Genomic DNA, 22,699 nt, shown 5'->3' on the forward strand with positions numbered 1-22,699 from the left:
TCTTTAGCAAACCGACAAAAATAACTTCATTGTTATCCAAGGCAATTAATGCTTGACTGCCAAAAATGTGGAAATAAAATAAAATCAGAAAACTGAAAAAAAAATACATTTTAGCCTTCCATAATTATATGAACATATTTTAATTCACTTGATAGCTGGCCACAGAAATCCATTTGTTTTCATTTGATGCGAGAGCTGAAAACGAAGTGGAAACAACAAAATCACTAAATGTAACCACGGGTAACATGGAGACTATACCTCTCTCCACTACAACTCAAACTGCTCTGCGCATGCATGAATCTGGCAGCTTGTGTGAGCCAAAAAATTCCTGGGTAGCATCTGACTGTCTGGCTGCTTGTTGCTACTGCTGATACAGCTAACTGCCATACATCAACTAGCCAGAAGAGAATGAAGGTACTGCTCATCGCATGCACATTGGCAATTGCTCAAGTGAACCTATATGTGAACAATTGTGACATCATACTCATCGGAAGCAGTTTGTTGTTACGAAGTATTCCATAGTTTTTGTCCTAAAGCCTTTGACAAATTTTGCTTGTGTGTGCACTGGGTTTTGTTGTTGTAAATGGCACATTTCCTTCACAATTCAAGTTATTTTGGTTCTTTCTCTTGTTAATGTTTTATTGCTGCAGTACTATTCTGCAGTATGGAGTACAGTAAAATTCTTTGTTACAGTATCAATTCTTACCAGTCAAAATTACAAAAATTTAACTGAAAAATAGTACAATGAAAAATTCCTGTGTTTTTCCTGGGGTATGTACACCCTGTTAACCTATCTTCTATGAGAAATTGTAGGGTCAAATACTGCCTTGCATGTTCCTACATTTCTCCCGAATAGAAGCTGATCTTCCCTGAGGTCGGTTTCTACCAGTTTCTTCTGTGAAGATTTTGTGTTAGTATTTTGCAACTGTGACTTATTAAACTGATAATTTTCACACCAGTCAGTATCTGCTGGAATTGAAATTATTATAGTCTTCTTGAAGTCTGAGGGTATTTCGCCTGTGTCCACTAGTTGCATTAAAATTGTTTTTTAATGCAAGTGGTGTGCTATTTCTTCACATCAGAAACCATTCCATCACTCCCCCCTCCCTGTGGAATCGGACATATTCTTTCTGCCACCTATACTCATGTAATACAGTCAAAGAGAAAGACTGGACATAATGAAAGCTCATAGACTAGTAAGACTCCACACAGTGAAATTAAAATTATGTTCTATTACAATTTTAAAAGAACGGTTTGAAATATTTATCAAAAACTGTGAAAAAATAGAATATAAAATAAAAATATCGGCATTTGATATTGCCAATTCGACAGTGATATACCAGTGGAAAAACTATTGCCGACATATAACGCTACTTTTTAGACAAAATATCAATATGTCGATATTTTGTCAACAGCCATAGTAGAACGCTGGGTACTCCAGAACATCTGTATCATCGTGGCTCTAATTAGGCAATGTAAAAACAGTTGTCTACATGGTCAGGAACCAGAATGCAAGCAGTACACTCTTCCTAAGGTCCTCATATTCAGAAGAGTAATGGATTCCAAAACAGCAGTTAGTTAGCTGTTCACCAGACATCAATCATATTTTGCTAGAGTCATTGATCACGAACCAATAAAATGGTTGAAAGTATTCAATTGAGTTGCCACAGACAAAATGTGGAGTAACATGATGGGTTTGGCAAATGTGTGCTTTTACTTGGATAGCACAGCCCAGCAGTCGTTCAAGAGCAATGAAGAGAAGCTTGATATCTGGGACAAATTCCAGATTGAAATGAAGAAAACATTTAGTAACAATCAGCAGCAAGTCCACTCCTGAAGAACAGGGCCCAATGTCACAGGGAAACAACACAGTCTGGCATACAAAACGTTTTGACCCTATGCCACACTGTGAATCCAAATATGACAGAAACCAACAAAATCTCACATTTGAGAAAAGGAGTTACAGAAGACAGGAATGAAACTCCTCTCATAAAAGAAGTCATAACAGCAGAGGAATTAATGAAGTGGTGCAACAGAAGAAGAATCTGATTGCCAAATGTGGTCCCTATGGCAGTTGTGGAATACCATTATGACCTCACCTCTCTCTCATGCCAGGTAGAAAGAGAAGGCCACAGCATTTCAGGACAGCCAGAAATGTCAGAAGATTGAGCACACAACAGATAGCAGCCATGAATGTTGATCCCATATGTATGAAGATAACTGAGCATGCCAAGAAAATCTTTTGCATGAGAATGGACTTATGCATACAAGCTACTGGCAAACTGAGGTTGAGGATTCTAACTGCGGAAAGACTGTTTTCTTAACACTGACAGTCTCAACAAGTTCAAAGTTATCCTGTTTTAATTACGTGATGTTCCACCCACGTTTGAGCTTATGACGGACAACCTGCCTTGATATCATAAATGGACTGTGTGTCTCAGCTATTTGGATGACACTTATTTTTTCAAAAACATCTGAACACCACCTATGCTGTCTAAGGTGTTTATTTGACAACACATCCACCTTTGTGGAGGATCATCATTCTCATTAACAACTGACCTTCCTAAAGGATCCATCGGGTTGGCTGGTGAAATGAGCACTGAGGCTTCAGGTATACATCACAGTGGTATACAAAAGTGGAACCAAACACAAGGATGCAGACTGCCCTTTAAGGAATCTTTCAGTAGAATATAGTGACGAAGATGTGATCTCCATCACTGTTGCATTAAATGACATTGCTTCTGAACAGATGGAAGATCCATTACTGCTGAAAATGTCAGTACCTCTGAAGGAGGAGGAACCAACTCAAGGTGAATTCCACTTAACAAATGGAACATTTCATAGGAACTATGATCCAATGAGGCTGGAACAGTTTTTCATCAGGCCAGTTCATCTACAGCAAGCTATCCTGAAGTTTTCCATGACACACCTACATCTGGTTCCCTGGGATTTGTGAAAACTATAGAAAGAATCAGAGGTAGATATCACTTGCCACTGTTCTACTGTAATGGGACACTATATGAGCCAATGTAAGGATTGTCAGTAATGGGAGTGAGTCGCAATTACAACAGAGCAGCTCATACCAATTCTGGTTGTAGTAGCACTATTCCACCGGATTGGAATCAATCTCTTGGGGATGTTCCTGAAGCCAACAAATGGGAATCAATGGACAGTAGTCTCCACTGAGTACTTCATCCACTATGTTGACACCAAAACTGTGTCAACTGCAGGGGCATTGGGAATTGCAAGGTTTCTTGTAGAAGACATAATTTTGAAGCATGAACACCCTGTTTAATGATCTCTTATGGTAGAAAAGTTTTCCAGTCGAGACTGGTATCAGGGGTAATTTCATGTTGCAAAAATCACCCACAGAATGACAACTGCCTACTGTCTACAGAATGCTTTAACAAGAATCTGGCAGACATACTCTTCATGTACGTTGATGTCTAATTGAGAGATTGGGATACAATATTGCCCACTGTGGCATTCATATGTAACACAATGAAGAAAAACATAAAAGCTTCACACAATTCTTTCTGGCCCATGGTCATGAGGTCAAAACAATGAATACACTGTACCTTTCAACCAGGCATTACTTAGTATGACTATGTGAAACATATTATCATCATTGAGAAACAAAACAGTTGGCTCTAGTACAGTCTCTGGACACCCAGTAGAATGAGCGAGACCACTATTTACTGAGCTCTGGTCAGTGAAATACAGCCCAAGAGACACAGTATGAATTTTCAAACTTCTACGGAAAGGGGGACTATCGAAAATGTTACTAAAATGTTACTTCATCAAGTAGACAGAGGCACATAAATATCGAATATGTCCTCTGTATGAAGCTCTATTACAGTCCTTAGGTGCAGAGCTTCTTGTTCAAGGAAAGCGAAAGCCTGCTCAATAACAGCAAAGCTTATGCCTTCAATGCCGAACATAATGACAAGGATGTATCAAGGGAAAGGCTATTCCAGTGCTACCATACAAAGGACTGCTGATGAGATCTACTTTTAGGAAGGTGTAGTTGGCTCCAACGAGAACTTCTGAAACTGTGGGTCCTGTTTCTCCACAAGAGGGACTAATGTCAAGAGCTGTGCTGCAGGCATGGTGGAGTAGCAGTTAGTGTCGCTGGCTGGCATGCTACATGTTGCCAGTTCAAGTTCAATTACCAGTAAATATTCGTTATCCAGCATTTATCAGTTTTAGATGGTTCTCAAAATGTCTTATGTTTATAATGGCTGCAGATTCTGGAATATTAAATGTTGATATAAATAGCAGCACTCTCCAATGAGAAGGCAGTTTCGTTCTGTCTATGTGATGGTGAGCATAATAAAAGTGCTTTCAGTGCTAAGTGTTGTACTTCATTGATGATCCTGCTTTGCACCTGGATTCGATTGTGGTCTGATGTGACATTATTATTAATAACAAATACATAGTGGGAAATAAATTTGTTGTAAACTGGTTACCTCTCCTTTTATAGAATTGGCATACACTTTAGCCAATTCATTGTCACATATTTCCACAGCTATTGTTGGAAACTGGTCCTCTTCTACTAGCTGACTGACTATTTCCTTCAAATCAGCAGCCACCATAAGTGCTTCCCGTGACTCTCCTCCAACACAAATCACATGAGGCTTCTTGGTGTAGATAAAATTTCGTAAAGCAAGTAAGTCTGCTTCCTGTGGAGGTAAGGATCAAAAAATATTTTCAAAACAGCATTTACAGTGAGAATGACAATAAAAAGAACCACTAGATATTAGATATGATTTCAAAACACCAACATTATTCTGACATGATTTAAAAGCTTGTGGAAAGTGCGGCCAGATGGCCACTTGAACATTGCTACTTCCAAATGTAAATCTTGCATAGTAATGTTTATATAACACTATTTTATAAGAATATTTAGCCATTAACATGGCAAACCATATTAACATTTGGAGTCCTGAGTTCAAAATGCTTATTAGAAACTTCTGGTAGAATATACAAATAATAGCAAAACTTGTACAGCTTTGTTCTTAAGTAGCAAACACTTGTATTTTTAATAACATATTGTAAAAGTGAATAAGTGGCAGCTTCCTATTCTTCTTCTTCTTCTTCTTCTTCTCCTCCTCCTCTCCCCTTTGCTACCCCTACCTTCAAATAGCAGCTTTTTTGTTAGTGAGACAGATAATTATCAATACAAACAAAGCATACACCCAGCTAAATGAAACTATAGTGTGTGTGTGTGTGTGTGTGTGTGTGTGTGTGTGTGTGTGTGTGTGTGAGAGAGAGAGAGAGAGAGAGAGAGAGATTATAAACATTCAATGTACCTTCTGCAACTTTTCTTCTTCTCTAAATGAATTTTTCCTTCTCAGCAAATGGGGTAATCTGAGATAGTCAGTGCAGTCTCCATCCGGCCCAACCATACAAGCAAAAGATGCTTGACTGTAATCTGGAACGTAAGCTACTGCCATAACTCTTAACCCTTTACTGGTGTCCCACTCTTCTTCTTCCTCATCTGTGAACTCCACTGAATATGGTGCAACCTGGAGAAATAGAGACAAGTCGGTAATTAATTCTGTTGAGATAATAGATAACTGTGATATAATTCCTATATTATATTTTAATATGGTGGTAATACATAGAGATTGAGTAATGAAGGCAACACACACATAACTCCACTGGAAATCTGTTCACTCTCACCTTCAGCCAATTATACAATTTGCGGCAACACGTTCTAAGAACAGATTCTCTTGCTTCCATTAGAAGATTTGTTCGTAGTTCTTTACGTAAATCCGGAAGCAGGAGGCATTTCAGTGCCAGCTCCACACAATTTACTCTAAGTGAATTCCACTCTTGGACATTTTTGCTGAATTCGTCCTATAATGGAAAAGAATCAAATTTATATTGAGGTCCACAAATATGGAATACATAAAAAATATGGGATTCTTTTTATTCCAACTTTTCCTTCACATCTCAAAAGCAGTCCTAATATTGGACCACAAAACACACATCCTTAGAAAATTTAAGCAAAGATGTGCTCCGACTGAGCAAAGCTAAGTGCAGCACAGAGTCAGATTTATACTCCGTAATCGCATCGAAAATTTGACATCCACCGATGGATCTAAGACTTTCAGCAGATTTCTCTATGTGCATAGGTGAGAAAAACTCAAGAATGAAAGTACCTTTTGCATGACGTGTCAGTGCCAAGTAACATAGCTCAGTGATATGTGGATCATACATACAGAGAACAGCCACAGTATAGTAAAGATGGTAATTGAAACAAATATGCAGTGAGACATACACAAATGACATTTTTCTTCAAAGACGATAAGTAGACTGAAGTCAGCGTGATTCATGATGGTCCCCTGGATATTAAAAATGCCAGGACATTGCTCTTAATAGAGGATGTGATCACTATGGACTACAGTGCATTTTCTGCAACGTCCCCCCACGCTGGCCACATGATCGGTAAGGAGTTCTTGGAATATGGCATTCCATTCCTCCACCAATGTGGTTGACAATTGCTGCATGGTCACTGATGCACATGGACATGGACATGCTGCAGTTTGTCTTCCCAAAGCACCCCACACATGGATAATGGATTTAAATGCGAAGAACAGGCAAGCCAGTGCATTTCCTGCAGCTCCTCTCATTTGATATGGTTGTGCATAGTCATACACAAAAATGACCAAGTGGGCCCCTCGATAGATGCACTTGGGGAAGGAGTGCAGTGTCATTATTATGTTGATCGGTAAATGTATCCTGTTCAAAGATTTTGAGGTCAGTACATCCGTGTAACATGCCTCCCTCACTCTAACACCTGAACTACCAAAACAATCATGTTCAACAATGCTGGATGTATCTTCATACAGCAAGAGGTGGGAACATTGTTGAACATGATTGTTTTGGTGGTCCAGGTGTTATGCTGTGGGTTGGACTAAGGTGAGTACACCGTTTGTTTGTTACATATTTTTACGAGCGTCAAACAGGAGCAACCTATTTTCAGTTATCTGTGTAGTTACTAGTTTATTTTTGTAATTTCTTGTGCATTTGAGTGATTACTAGGCACAACCTTTTATTTTAATAACAGTATAGCATGCAGTACCACTGCGGTTATCGACCCTTGTATCGACTGTGGTTCTTTGGTGCACAGTGGAGAGTTTGAATCAGAGGCTATGGTGGTTCTGTGACTGTGTAGGCTGCAGATTCCTTGACTTGCGCCATTGGGTGGTGGGTTTCTGGGTTCCACTTAATAGGTTGGGAGTCGACTACACACAGGAAGTGACTACACATGGAGCGGGGGCTGTGTGGAAGGGACTGGGCAGTTTTTTTAGGTTCGAGAGTCTCAGTAAACCACAGAAAGGGTGTACATCTAAAAGGGCACAGGTAAAACACAGTAAGGTAGTTATAGAAACTATTGGTATTGTGGTTGTAAATTGTCGTAGCTGTATTGGGAAAGAACCAGAGCTCCAAGCCCTTATAGAAAGCACTGAAGCTCAAATAGTTACATGTACGGAAAGCTGGCTAAGGCCAGAAATAAGTTCAGCTGAAATTTTTTCAAACGAAGTAACAGTGTTCAGAACGGATAGATTAAATACAGTGGGTGGAGGAGTATTTATTGCTGTCAGAAGTGGTTTACCTTGTAGCGAAACTGAAGTAGCTAGTTCCTGCGAAATAGTATGGGTGGAGGTTATACTTGACAATTGGACTAAACTATTAATTGGATCATTTTACCAACCCCTCAACTCAGAAGATACAATTGCTGAACAGTTCAAGGAAAACTTGAGTATCGTTTCAAATAGTTCCCTCACTCATACAATTATAGTCAGTGGTGACTTCAATCTACCCTCGCTATGCTGGAAAAATTACGCATTTAAAGCCAGTGGCAGGCATAAAACGTCATCCGAAATTGTACTGAATGCTTTCTCAGAAAAATATTTTTAACAGTTCGTACATGAGCCCACTCGAAGCATAAATGGATGTGAATGCATACTTGACCTCTCAGCAACAAAGAATCCGGGACAAATAGGGAGTATCATGATGGTTACAGGGATTAGTGACCACAAGGCTGTTTCTGTTAGGCTGAATACCACAACACCCTCAACCATCAAAAAGAAACCCGAAGTACATCTATTTAAAAAAGGTGGTAAAAATGCTCTTAACGTCTTTTTAAGGGACAGTCTCCACTCCTGCCGTTCTGATCATGTAAGTGTAGAAAAGATGTGGAATGATTTCAAAGAAATAGATTCGATGGAAATTGAGAGACATATACCACATAAATTAATAAGTGATGGTACTGATACACAAAACAGGTGTCAGATTACTGTTGCAGAAGCAACAAAAAAGCATGCCAAATTTAAAAGAAAGCAAAATCCCCAAGATTGGCAAAGTTTTGCATAAGTTCAAAAGATTGCACGTACTTCAATGTGAGATGCTTATAATAATTTCCGCAACGAAACTCTGTCTCAGAAACTGGAAGAAAATCCAAAGAGATTCTGGTCGCTGGTTACAGTGCCACAAAAGCAGATGAAGTAAATATTCCTGATTTCCAATCAAGAACAACAGCCAAGATGACAAACATAGAAGTAGATATCCTCGGTTTAGCAAATCAGCTTAAATCACTTAATAAAGGCAAGGTTTCCGGTACAGTCAGGTTCCTTTCAGAGTATGCTGATACAATAGCTCCACATTTAGCAATTATATACAACCACTTGTTCACAGAAAGATCCATACCTAAAGACTGGAAAATTGCTCTAGTCACACTAATACCCAAAAAGGAAAGGATGAGAAATCCACTGAATTACAGCCCATATCACAAACATCGATTTGCAGTAGGGTTTTGGAACACATACTGTGTTCTAACATTATGAAGTACCTTGAAGAAAAAGATTTATTGAGACGTAATTAGCACGGATTTAGAAAATATCGTTCTTGTGAAGCACACTAGCTCTTTATACTCATGAAGTAATGAGTACTACCGACAGGGGATGTCAAATTGATTCCATATTTTTAGATTTCCAGAAGGCTTTTGACACTGTTCCTCACAGGCATCTTCTAACCAAACTGTGTGCCTATGGAATATCGCCTCAGTGTTGCGCTTGGATTCATGATTTCCTGTGAGAAAGATCACAGTTCGTAGTAATAGACGGAAAGTCACCGAGTAAAACAGAAGTAATATCCGGCATTCCCCAGGCCCTCTGTTATTCCTGATCTCTATTAACGACATAGGAGACAATCTGAGTAGCCATCTTAGAGTGTTTACAGATGATGCTGTCATTTACCATCTTGTAAAGTCATCAAATGATCAAAACAAATTGCAAAATGATTTAGATAAGATATTTGTATAGTGTGAAAAGTGACAATTGACCCTGAATAAAGAAAAGTGTGAAGTTATTCACATGAGTATTAAAAGAAATCCACTAAATCTCGATTATGCCTCAAGTCACACAAACCTGAAGGCTGTAAATTCAACTAAATACTTAGAGACTACAATTACAAATAACCTAAATTGGAACAATCACATGGATAGTGTTGTGGGTAGAGCAAATCAAAAACTGTGATTCATTGACAGAACACTTAAAAGATGCAACAAGTCTATTACAGAGACTGCTTACCACACTTGTCTGTCCTGTTCTGGAGTAATGCTGTGCTGTGTGGGATCTGCACCACATGGGACTGACTGATGACATCAAAAAAGTTCAAAGAAGGGCAGCTCGTTTTGTTTTATTGTGAAATAGGGGAGATAGTGCCACAGACATGATACGTGAATTGGAGTGGCAATCATTAAAACAAAGACATTTTTTGTTGCGATGGGATCTTCTCATGAAATTTCAATCACCAGTTTTCTCCTCCGATTGCGAAAACATTCTGTTGGCACTCAACTACATAGGGAGAAATGATCATCAGGATAAAATAAGAGAAATCAGGGCTCGCACAGAAAAATTTAAGTGCTTGTTTTTCCCGCACGCCGTTTGAGCGTAGAATGGTAGAGAGACACCTTCAAGGTGGTTCACTAAACCCTCTGCCAGGCACTTTATTGAAAATAGCAGAGTAATCATGTAGATGTAGATAGCATAATGTTGCATGGGTGTACTGGACTATAAATCTTTGGAAATGGTGCACTCAATGGCCAATGTTATTGTGACACTACTCCATCTCCATGTGCATCTTTCCAGAGTTGCAATCAGTCCTGACTTCATTTTGATGGATGACAATGTGCTTTTGCATGAAACAGCACTGGTGGAGTGAGCTCTTGGGGCAAGGGAATATTCTGTGAATGGACTTGCCTGCCTGTTTCCCCCTCCCCGATTTAACCATGTGTGGGAAGCATTGGGGTGGGATACATTGCAGCATGTTCACACGCACAAATGGCCATCCAGCAGTTGTCAACAACACTGGTGCAGGAAGGGAATGCCCTATGATGATAACTCATCATCAACATTGTGACCAGCATCCGAGCAAGATCAGAGTAAGTGTTTCTGCACATGGTGATAACACACCCTATTACGAACCATATCTCACCTATTTTAGATGTCCAGGGGGCCATCATTGTAATTATTGTCTTTGAATTAAAACATCATTTATGTTCATCTCATTGCATATTTCTTTCAGTCAACTTCTGTAGCAGTTCGTTCTATGTATGGTCTAAGTTTCATTGACCTATGTTGGTTGGCAGTGACACAAAATGCAAAAGTTACTTTTGTCCATGAGATTCGCACACCAGTGTATTACAGCCTTCATTTATACAAAAACACACTGCTCCAACACATTTTCTAATGAGATTGTCTCACCTTCCATAGGACTGTTGTCTTTGTCTGTTCTTATCCTTTGACTCACCCAAACATTTAACTTCATTGCTCCATGTAGCATCCATTTGCCTGGCAAAATGTTCTGCCCGCCTCATTTTCATTACATTAACAATTACATCTACCACTCTAATATGTTCCTCCATTCATTTCTTTGTTTTCCTGTCTCTTCACAAAATTGCTACCATGCACATCTCCACTGTTCGCTAGCAACCATCAGTTTTTGTATTTATTAATGCGTCACCGCCGTAAGTCAAAACAAGTAATAAACACTGACGATAAACTTTTTGTTTCATTCTGCAAACTCCATTTACTTTAGTAAATGCTCTTCTCAACCCTTTGTTTGACTCTACCCGTGTACACTCAGTTGTCATCTTCATGTCATATATTTCCTTTGTCAGAGAAGTTCCTGGACAGGTTTTTTTTTTTTTTTTTTTTTTTTTTTTTTTTTTAAATAGGAAACTGTACTTACCAAGTTACAATCTTAGCTTCTATCAAAGTAGTCCCCTTGGCTATCTATACACAGCTGCCAACGTTTCTGAAGATCTTGAAAGCAAGCAAGAAAATTTTCAATTGTGATGCTTGTAAGCACACTTGGTACAGTTAGTTGGATGTCTTGTCATATCCTGATGAAACTTTCCTTTCAGTCACCTTTCCTCTCACAGAAACAAGAAAAAAATCACATGGTGAGAGGTCAGGCGAATACGGCGGATGTGGGATGGCAATAACAGAATGTTTTGGCCATATACTTGGTAACGGATAAAGCAGTATAGATTCTTGCATTGTCATGCAGTAAGAACCAGTCCTGAGAATGCCACAAATCAGGGCAGTGACATCAAACTGCTAGTCACAAACATTTCAAGAATCTGATGTAAAGAATTTGGTTCACTGTTTGATCTGGAGGAACATACTCATGGTGAAATAATCCTTTAGCATCAAAGAATGCAATCAACATTGTCTTTGTTCTCAAAGGTCGTCGTTTGACCATTTTTGAGGCTGGTAATCCAGGACTCTATCATTCGGCACTTTGACACTTCGTGCGACAGTCATACTGGTGGCACCAACTTTCATCCCCAGCAATAATCTTTGGCGGAAATGTGGGATCATGTCTGGTTGTATACAGCAGTTCAGCATATGTTCTTTGTCTTTCCTCTTTCTGCCTGTCTGTTGTGTTTGTGTGGGACAAGTTTTGCATTAAGTTTCTTTTTCCCTTAATCTTTGCATAAAATCTTATGACACCCGTGATGATTCAAGTTATGTTCTTTTGATAACCTTACAGTTATATCACAGCGTTCTCGCAATAACTGCCTTAAACACTTCACACTTGCATCGATTGTGTTGTAGATGGGTGACCAGCTCTGGGATTGTATTGCACTGCATCTCTGCCTTCACAAAAACTTTCATGCCACTCGAAAACATGATTTCTTGAAAGTGCCTTGTCGGCATTTGCTTGCTTAATCATTGTCCATGTTTCACTAGGAGTTTTCCCGAGCTTGCTACAGAACTTAATGTTGACTCTCTGCTTACTCTCAAGATCCACTGTGCCACCGTAACTAATTCGCCAAGAACCCAGTGTGTTGCTAAGCACAGTCCTACCACATAGTAAATTCGCATGGAAACATGTCCAAGGTCATTTCAATGACACACGTATACCAGGTAACATAAAAATAACATTTGTTCCTTTTTAGTATCGCAAATTCAGAAATGGGGGAAAAAAAAAAAACCTGTGCTGGAACATTTCTGGCAAAGAGAGTACACTTCATTGTTAATTTCAATAATTTCCTTTCCTATGTTTAGATTATACACTAACTTAATCTCATTATAATTACAAATTTTCAGGTGTACTTTCAACTTCATCTTCACAGTTTTTCCAATCTTTTTTTATATAATATGTGAACAGTACAATCATCTTGTATAGTCTGTCGGTAAACTGAAGAGCGAGCGAACGAGTCCCCACTCTGCCAACCCAGCTATGTCACAAGGCGCTTCTACAGGCTGTTTCACAACGTAGAACCGGCCCTGCCGTAGCGCGCTCTTTAAATCTGTGGCGACGCCGTGTACAGATACGTCTCGGCTGTGTTTATTTCTAGACAAATGCATTAAGAGCATAAGAAACACAAAAAAACGATAGCTTCTTCCGAAACACAACATTATAGAGTAAATATTATTAACATAAGAACGGAAGTCAGGAGTCTACTAAAACATAGAACCAAATGCCTGTTCATGTGAATGTATGTTCCTCTATTGCTATTCGTAAAACGAACCCCAATATAATGCAATCAGTCTGTAGAATTTAAGGTTTGTTCTCATTTTGTTTTTCTACTAAAAAGTAGAAGTTTTCTTTGAAGGACTGCATTGAAACTCAACAATTCTTGCAACACGAAGAGTGTTTAAAAATTAAGCAGAAATTTATAATTTTGTGTGTTGTAATAGTCCGATTTGCACCACTTTTTTGTCACTGCTTTTGTAAACATGCCTCAAAAGTATGTGTGCAATGTTATTCATATTGGGTATTTACTCTGTTGTCAGCTGTCAGAAAGGTTACATGTATTTTGGTAGTATCAACGATTATTTGTTTTGTATAAAAATAAATTAGAGAATCTGTATTAAATTTTGTTATAAGAATAGAATAAAGTGTATGAAATTTTTAGAAATGGTAAATATTGCTTTTGGTGAGCCTGTTATGAGTAAACCAAGGGCAGACAAGTGGTATAAACATTTCAAAGCGGGCCTTAAAGGACAGCGATTTTACAAGCATGGATGAGATTAAAAATGCACAGTTAAGAGACCTATTAACTATCCCGAAGAAACAGCTCCTAAAGTGTTTCGGGAACTGGAAAAAGTACTGCTATAAGTGTATAGTATGTATTCAGGAATATTTTGAAGAGGATAACATTGCTTTAGATTAACAAATAAAGTTCTTACCAAAACATAAAAATGAATATGTGAACGCATCTCGAATGTCAAGCTTTTTGCTTAGAAGTCTAGAATCGGTGTACATGTTTCGAAGGAAATTTCAGCAGTGTTTCGAATAGCTATTGCACACATGTTTTAAGCCATATGTCTTAGAATCAGGTGAATAGTGACCGAGGTACAGATTTAGTGTTCCATAAGCATCAAAGGTGTCTATACCGATGGGTTTCCTCCGAAAACTATTAGTTTTCCTTCGTGGCGATTCCAGTAAACCATGCGGCTTTTTTATCCGTTCCTTACTTATGTGTCCTATTGGGTGAGGCTGACGTTTGCATAGATTGCAGCCCTTTAATTGGGACTGGTAATATTAGCCAATAGGTCTTTTTGCGCCGCCTCTTTAATACACGCTGTAATAACATTAGAGACGATCGAACGCTCGTTACTCTGCAAATACCTTCACTTCTTCGTATTTTACACATTTTCTTGCAATGCTAGACGATTATCCATCACTTCCAGATATCGGAGTACATCAGTAAGTATACAACGTTAACTCACTGACACTGGCAACTAAGATCCCACGAACAGAAATGACGTGTATCACTGCACGCCGATCTACACCGCTAGACCGATAATGGGAAACTGATTTTGGGTGCCCCTGTAGGCCGGTGGCAGCGTTCTTTCGGGAAAGGCCACTTCCCCCACCAAAAGCGCTGCTCGCTCTTGAGTTTACAGGCAGACTATACAGTTTCCCACCACTGGCAGGGCCTGCTTGGAACACAAGCCTCTCAATCTTCTTCGGTCATCCCACCAGCTCTGTGTCAATGCTCTTGATAAGTCTCCTCCTCTTTTCTGACCACTTTCTACACTCCTTTTAGACACTTGTCCCTCAGCCTTGCTCTTGGTTTCTTGCACTCCATCTTCCCAAGCATCCTTGTCCATCCATTCTCTTCAAATGCCCGTACCATTTTAAATTTCTTTCCTCAGTTTTATCTGGTAGGGTTCCTCCGGTGTTCTCTGACAAACACTTTCATCTCTCTTTTTTTTCCATTTTAGTTACACCTATCTGACTTTTTAAAATATTCATTTCACTTTGTCACTTGTTATTTTTTCCACTTTCCTTCATAATCTAGCTTTCTTTAAGGTATAACAGACTTGGTGTATAATATGTTAGGAGTGTCATCCATTTTTCTGGGGGATTTCTTTGTACCATATCAATACTCTCAAATTTCTCATAAAGCTATCAGCTTGTCTTGCCCATTCACTTATCTCTTTGTCATTTCTTACATTTTCTTATACAACACTCCTCAAGTGCTTACAGCTTTCCACTGTTTTTTGCTGTTCAGTGTCTAAATTCATGTTTACTAGAGGGCTATAATTTTTTTCTATTTTTGATCAACAGCTCAAATTTCTTTGTGTAAATTTTAGGCCATATTCTTCACAACTTCTTCCCAAGATGTAACTGCTTCTGTATTCCCTCCTCATTCCCCCACACTATGAAATTATCAGCAAATAACATTGCTATCATCTTGTCAGCTACTTCTTTTGCCACCTGTTCATTGTATGGTACATCACTACTTTGGAAAATAAGACACATTTGTGCCCTTCTTTGTACAGTATAATGTCAAGACCAAAAACAAAGGCTGTATTACTATGTTCCATTATGATACTTTTATTCTCCCAGTTTAAGGATGTACCAGCTTCTTTTATGGCTGCTAAAAACAGTTTTAGCGGCACTGTATTTACCACTGTTTTGATTCAGTCTACTGGAAGCCACTAGTGTATGTACTTGGCCCTGCAAAAATTTAGACTTAACAGACACTATATGCTTATATTTTGAGGAGTGCAGTTGCAGCTGTAGCAGTTCTAAAGCTAAGTAGGCCTACTGACAAAGTTGTTTGCGCATTGTATTCAAATATTAAATTTAGTCTTCAGAAGTCACATTAAATTTAGTAGTTTTCAATCGTTCAGCCAAATATTAGCACAGCGTTTACATTTTGCAGAGTGCAATTGCAGCTGTAGTGGTTCTTAAGTTCTGACAAAGTTGTTTGTGCACTGTTATTCGGTTATTAAATTTAGTGGTTTTCAACAGTGTCTCATGCTGTTTCTGGTGAAATAACAGTTTAATAAACTTTTGCCCGCTGTGTTTTAGAGAGTTCTTTTCGCATTGATGTCATTTATTAAATTTAGTACAGTAGTTTTCAGCCGATGTTTCTTATTGTTTGTAGTGAAATATTTCAGTAAAACTTTCGTTCACTGTATTTAATTTTGTTGAATGTTCCAGTGTTGCTTGGATTTCTTTTATTTTGGATAAGAAATTGTGTGAAGGTCTTGTTGGTATTGATATTAGTAGTGGTTTAATAGCATTAATAAAAGTAGTTGGTTTCTTAGTAGAAAGCGAAATTCAAGATCACTATTGTTAGTTCTTTAAATAATTCTACTGTTATAATTGAACTTAGGGAATGTAGATGTTTAGTTCTTTCAGTAACTGTTAACATTTTACCACGAGTGAGAAGTGTGGGCTATGTCAAAGGTATGTGAATAGTGGGTTACAGTGTGAGATTTGTTCAAAGTATTTTCATTGGAAGGGGGGGAGTGCAGTGGGGAAGCCAGTGAGCATTCTAGCAAGATCCTCTCCTGAAATTCAGAATTTGCAGCAAAAATAAGTTGATAGAGGAGCAGGAGTGTAAGATCTGCGCAGTTACAAAAAGCAAAGGAGGAAGTAGATAGATTGAGGGGGGTGAAGGGTAATGGAGACTGGGAACTGGCAATTGGTAAGAAGGCAATTTGGCCAACTGTCAGAGTTTAGTGGAGAGAAGTCTCTTGTAGCTGTAGGTGTAGGAAACATGCAGCAGTCCTCAGCAATTAGGAAGCCTAAGGCAGTCGCAAATTCTAACAGAAAGAAGAAGGTTCTGCTGCTACGTAGTTCGCATGGCAGAGACGTGGGCCAGCAGCAGCAGGAAGTGTTAGGGAGTGAGTACCAGGTCACCAGCATCATGAAGTCCAGTGCAGGGTTAGCTCAGGTGGCTGACAACATAGGGGAGTTATGAAGGAATTTTACAAAAGAGATCAAGTAGTAATTGCAGGTGGAGCTGGGAATAGTCTTGATAGGGATGGGGAGTATAATGTAGATGGTGATCTGGTAAAGGTAGCTACTCAAACTGGTGGCACAAATGTAAGTGCAACAGTTTCAGCATCATGAGCAGCCTCATCTTAATGCTGCTGTTGGGGGTGTTAACACGGGGCTGGAGGAGGCGCTGATGGTGGAGGACATGGCTCACATTGCAGTGGTGCCAGTTGAGTCTATCAACAGATTGGGTTTCACTAGGTATGGCCTGCACCTCAACAGGTATGGGAAGGGGGGGCTGGCAAAGCTTATAGGTGACAGTGTAACAGGTGGTGGTGGGATCACTCATGGGAAAATTCCTGTAGTAGTTGGTGTCAGAAATGCATCTGTTTTAGATTGAAGTCAGCTGATAGGTATCCCTGCTTAAAGGAAGTCCCTGTAACAAAGGAATCACTTTCAAAGGAGGCCAGATATCGAAGTAGTAAAGGAATTAGCATATTTCATCAAAATGTAAGAGATATTATAGATAAAATTAGTGAACTGCTTATAGATGTTGGCTCTGAAATTATTGATATATCAGAGCACTACCTAAATAATTTGACAATTCAGAGGCTTCCTTAACCAGGATACAGACTAGCTGGCATTTTTCAAGGAGTTCTTCGCGGAGTGGAGGAGTGGTCATGTACATAAAAAACAGAATTCCATTTGAGTCTGTAGACGTATTTTGGCACTGCACTGAACAGGTATCTGAATGTTGTGCAGGGAGAAAGGGATAATCTAGACAATTTTAGACCTATTTCCATGCAATCAGCATTTGCTACAGTTATTGGAAAGGCTGTGTATGTAAGGATAATTGACCACTTTATCTAGCAAAATTTGCTATCAAATGTGCGGTCTGGTTTTAGAGGTGGTTTAACAACTGAAAATACTATATTCTCTTTTCTCTGTGAGTTACTGGATAGATTAAACAAAAGGTTTCAAACGTTAGGCATCTTTTTGAATTTAACTAAGGTGTTTGATTGCACAGATCACAAAATATTGCTTCAGAAGTTGGACCATTATGGAATACGGGGAGTAGCTCACAACTGGTTCACCTCTTACTTTAATGATAAACACCAAAAGGTCATTATCCACAGTGTTGAGAATGGCTATGATGTGGGGTATCAGTAGGGCATGGTCAAGTGTGGTGTGCCCCAGGGATCAGTGCTGTGGCCTGTCCTGTTCCTTATTTATATAAATGATATGCCTTCTAGTATTACAGGTGATTCTAAAATACTTCTGTTTGCTGATGACACTAACTTGGTAATTAAGGATGTTGTGTGCAACAGTGGCACTGTTTCAAATAGTGCAGTTCATGGCTTGTAGAAAATAAATTAAAGCCAAATCACAATAAGACTCAGTTTTTACAACTTTTTACACACAATTCAACAAAACCTGACATTTTAATTTCACAGAATGGGCATATGATTAGTGAAACTGAACAGTTTAAATTCCTTGGTGTTGAGATAGATAATAAACTGTCATGGAAAGCCCATGTTCAGGATCTTGTTGAAAGACTTAGTGCTGCCATTTTTACTATTTGAACGGTATCGGAATTAAGTGATAGTTTGACACGAAAAGTAGTCTACTTTGCTTACTTTCATTCACTTACTACATATGGAATTATACTTTGAGGTAACTTTTGCCACTCTCAAAGGACATTTTTGGCTTATAAACAGGCAGTTTGGACAATAAGTGGTGTAAGTTCGTGAACCTCTTGTCGACCTCTGATAATTAGTCTGGGTATTCTGACTTTGGCCTCTCAATATATATATCCTTTTCTTTCGTTTCTTGTTAACAATACTGACTTATTCCCAAGAATTAGCAGTTTTCACTCAGTAAGTGCTAGGCAGAAATCTAATCTGCATTCGGATCGCACTTTCTTGACTCTTGTGCAGAAAGGTGTGCAGTATATTGCTGTATACATTTTTAATTAACTACCACAAGAATTCAAAAATCCTAACAGCAATCCACAGACTTTCAAATCAAAGGTGAAGAGTTTCCTCATGGGTCCCTCCTCCTATTCTGTCAAGAGTTCCTTGAAAAATTGAATCCTGTGTTATATTGTTGATTGTGTTTACAAAAACTTGTGGTTTGTCTTTTTTTGGTTCGTAAATATTTTATTTTTATCTGTAATTACTTTTACCTTGGAGATCTGCTCCTCAATTTGGTCCTACAAAACTAAATGGTTAAAAGAAGGCTTCTTTGATTTTTGTGTTCCAAATTCTGAGTGGTTTTATCTATCTGTTTTTGTCCTTTTCTCAATTGTTTTTGAGGCTGTTTCAATGGTCTAAGTCTTAACATTATTTCATTCTATGTATATTGATGTCTTTACAGACTGTTTACTGAAGCAAGCTTTCCTTAAAGAGACTGCGCTGAAAATTTTTTCTAATAGTATATCCCAAAGGAAGATGCACTTTAAACGACTAATATTGTGGTTTCTTTTGGAGTTGCTTAGTTTTCTTCCACTTTGATAGTAGCCTTAGTGTACATCCTAAAAGGAAATTGTTGCTACCTCTGTTGCTTCCTCGATAAGCATGCATAAAATTCTTCATTGTACCATTAACTAGTATATAATCAATGACAGATCTTGATCCTTCTGTACTCTGTGTAAAATTATGAATGTCTTTCTTCTTTTAAAATTATTAAAAGAGGCAGACTTGTGTAGCTCTGGTCCATTATTATTAAGAGTCTTACCTCCAAATAATCCTACTATGCATAGTATAGCTAGGTTTCTGACTCTTGCATTGAAAACACCAGCAATCAAAATATGGGCTGTCTTTTTGTTCACTTCTTTATGAAGATCATCATAAAAAGTACCAGTACCACCTTTTCTTCCCTCTTCTGGGACATACACATCTACAGCTGTTAGATGACCTCTTGGAACTTTGAAATCTGTCTGTCTTCATTCCACGGCATTAAGCAATCTGTCAAATCTTTTGCTCCTTTTACTTTTTTTCTTACTTTCTGTTATTACTGCAATGTCTACCTTTCTTTCTTTGGATACTTGATTCAATTCGCTCTCTTTGTTGGTCAATCCTCAAACATTCCACACTGCCAAAGATACATAAGCCATATAGTCAAATAATTTGTTCTTTACTATTTGCCATTATCACCAGCTGATCCAGTTCTTTATGATCTTCGTTGATCCATTATGGTCCGTGGGACAACAGCTGGCAAGTATTTCTTGAAGCAATAATTTACCAACAGTCATATGTATTGTAGAAAATTATTTTATGAACTTCTTACATGCTACCAGTTCCGGCATTACATTGATGCCATCTTCAGGCCCCACACGTCATAGTCATAAAAATGCTATACATGGAAGGAGCCATATAACTGGATCCATGAATCAAGTCATTGTGCAACAGCTCTTGGTGACCAAACGACACAGGCTGCGTGATGGGAGCTGCCTCCTCTACGCATCACAATCTGCTTGATTTTCTATTGGGGTTGACTCCCTTATGGAATCTGGCTTCAGTATGACTCAAGAACCCCTACCCCCACCCCCTGCCCTATGTCGTAGGATACAGTTTGGCTCCTCTGTAGAGACCACAACCAGTAGCTATGCTACCACCCATGGGAGTAATGTCTTGTTTCTCAAGGTCTATAGGAAATAATTTTATTGAATATTTCCTGTCTGTTCCCATTGTTAGAATTTTATTGAATGTAAGTCATTGAATGTAAGCTAAAAGAATCATTACAATTAATTAATGTGAGGAAAAATGGTAATCAATATTTATTGCTTACACTACTGTTCCACTCACAAACAATTTTTAAAACCATCTTGTATCTCTGCTCGATTACAATCCAATGGTTATCTTTTATGCAGTTTGTAATAATTGCAGTAGACTGCAGGGAGAAGATTGTCACACCTACAGTTTCTGTTGTTAGCAATTGCAAGCAGATTTATCTTGTCAGATCACAGAGCTGATTCTGGTATTATTCTTTAACAAAATATATCAGGTTTTGTCTCGCATTGCAACTCACATCCATGTAACAGCTTGTCCCAAAATGGCTGCTTTCATTGGTTCTGCAGGTTCTCCCTGAATGTTTTTGTTAAAATAATGGAATTGTATGATGTTTTCTTGATTTTTTACTCTTGAGAAATTATTGAAGATACAATTTGGTCACTACTTAGACCAGCCATGCAGGCAAACTTAGAATGCAAAACTAGGCCACAGTTAAAGTTGAGTAATATGCTGCAGTTTACTTGCCATGAAATCTAATTCAGACAGCATGTCTGTTGAATTCTAAATGGATCTGGCACTGAACCTTAAAAAAATATAAGCTAAAAACTTAATGACAGCAGCCCTAGCACTGTCATTCACCACAATAAATTTCTACATAACCTCCTACAAGATTAACACTTTCTGCAATATAAAGTTTGACAAAGAAAAAAAAATGGATATTTTCCCCACTGATAAGTAACTAAGAAAAAAAAAAACAAGTTTGAAATCTGAAGTAAAAAAATTAAAACTACTAGCTGACACAGAAGAAAAATGTGTTTCCAAATCACAAAAACAATTAAGAATGAATTGCCATTTGTACAGTACATAATCACTGGAAAGAAAGTTCATATGTGGAATTAATGTCTTCAAGTTAACAAAAGTGTGCTTATCCTAGTATCACAAACTAATGCTGTGGCAGGCTAGGCTTATAAATGTAATTAATGGCTTATAAATGTAATTAATGATAATAATTACTGTTCAAGCATTGTGATAGAAATGAAAGATCTCTTCACTTTCAACCCAAGAAAGCAGATGAAGTATCATAATTTTCATGAAAAAGTTCCAGCTGAACACATTCCCTTTAAGCTCGCTAATTTGAAGATGACTATGAGAGAAGTAAAGCAATTATTGTGTAGTTGGAGCACCATAAATTTCATATTTCTATAAAACTAAATGGAAGAAACTAATAATGTGGTTCACAACTGGACTAATTTTTCTACCATTCTATATTTTAAAAATCAGCTGAAATATATATTATGTGTAACACACATTTAACTGAAAACAAAAATAGCTGATCGATACGGGCACTTATTGTAACAAGGGACGTTACAGCCTTTCATGTTACAGCTCTTTTTTTAGCGATAGCTCAAAAGTTAGGACCATCTCTGGTTTGTTGTGTATTTTATTGCCTCTCCACAAAACAGGTATAGGTTAGTGGCTGCAATTTTTATTCATTGTTGTCATCTCGGAATTTTTATTACCGTAACAAATTAAACTGCCATGTTGTCAATTCTTTACCTTTTGGCAGTAAAAGTTTCAGATATAATTAGACACTGAATTAAAAATCTCACCCGGTAATATAGCTGTTTAACTTCTTCAATATATGAAGATGATGTTATTCCATCAATTTGCTCACTGATTGTAACTGTCAGAAGCTTGTCAGTTTCAGCTATTGTCAGCTTCAGAAACTGGTCTCCAGTCAGATCACGGACAGGCTTGTTCTTAACATACTTCATACTGAGAAAAAAAAATTAATTTACTTCAATCAGCACCATGATATTTCACAAATTGTTTTCAAACAAGCAAAAAACGCATAATTTATAAATATTTTATGGCCATAAATCAGAAAAACATACCTGTAACAAGGATGACTTTCATCAATTTCTTTTATGCCTTTTTTCGTGGGTTTTACATTGATCTTCGCACGTTCAAAGAAAGTCTCTCGCACACATTTCCTAACAAGTGGATCACGTGACAACTGCATTGCAACCATGAACTTAACAGCTTTCAGTACATCATCCACTGATGAAAATTTGCTGAAAACAAAAGTATATTTGAACAATAAGTTACAAAAAAGAAATATAGCAAAGAAACCAACATGGCAGGAAATGTACAGACATGAGAAAACTTAAACGTAAAAATAATACATGATGTAAACACCA

General features: G+C 38.0%; 1 protein-coding gene across 2 annotated transcripts in view; it reads right to left on the reverse strand.

The window, feature by feature from the left end:
* Positions 1-22,699, reverse strand: part of LOC126412530 (transcription elongation factor SPT6) — a 163,307-nt gene that overhangs the window by 45,581 nt on the left and 95,027 nt on the right. For both annotated transcript variants that reach the window (XM_050082184.1, XM_050082176.1), the window contains 5 exons: positions 22,394-22,573; positions 22,109-22,274; positions 5,686-5,862; positions 5,313-5,528; positions 4,470-4,682 (listed from right to left, as the gene is read on the reverse strand). In XM_050082184.1, coding sequence (XP_049938141.1) covers positions 4,470-4,682; positions 5,313-5,528; positions 5,686-5,862; positions 22,109-22,274; positions 22,394-22,573 — 952 coding nt within the window. The remainder of the gene's footprint in view (positions 1-4,469; positions 4,683-5,312; positions 5,529-5,685; positions 5,863-22,108; positions 22,275-22,393; positions 22,574-22,699) is intronic.

This window comes from Schistocerca serialis, chromosome 1 (genome assembly GCF_023864345.2).
Source record: "Schistocerca serialis cubense isolate TAMUIC-IGC-003099 chromosome 1, iqSchSeri2.2, whole genome shotgun sequence".
Lineage (NCBI taxonomy): Eukaryota > Metazoa > Arthropoda > Insecta > Orthoptera > Acrididae > Schistocerca > Schistocerca serialis.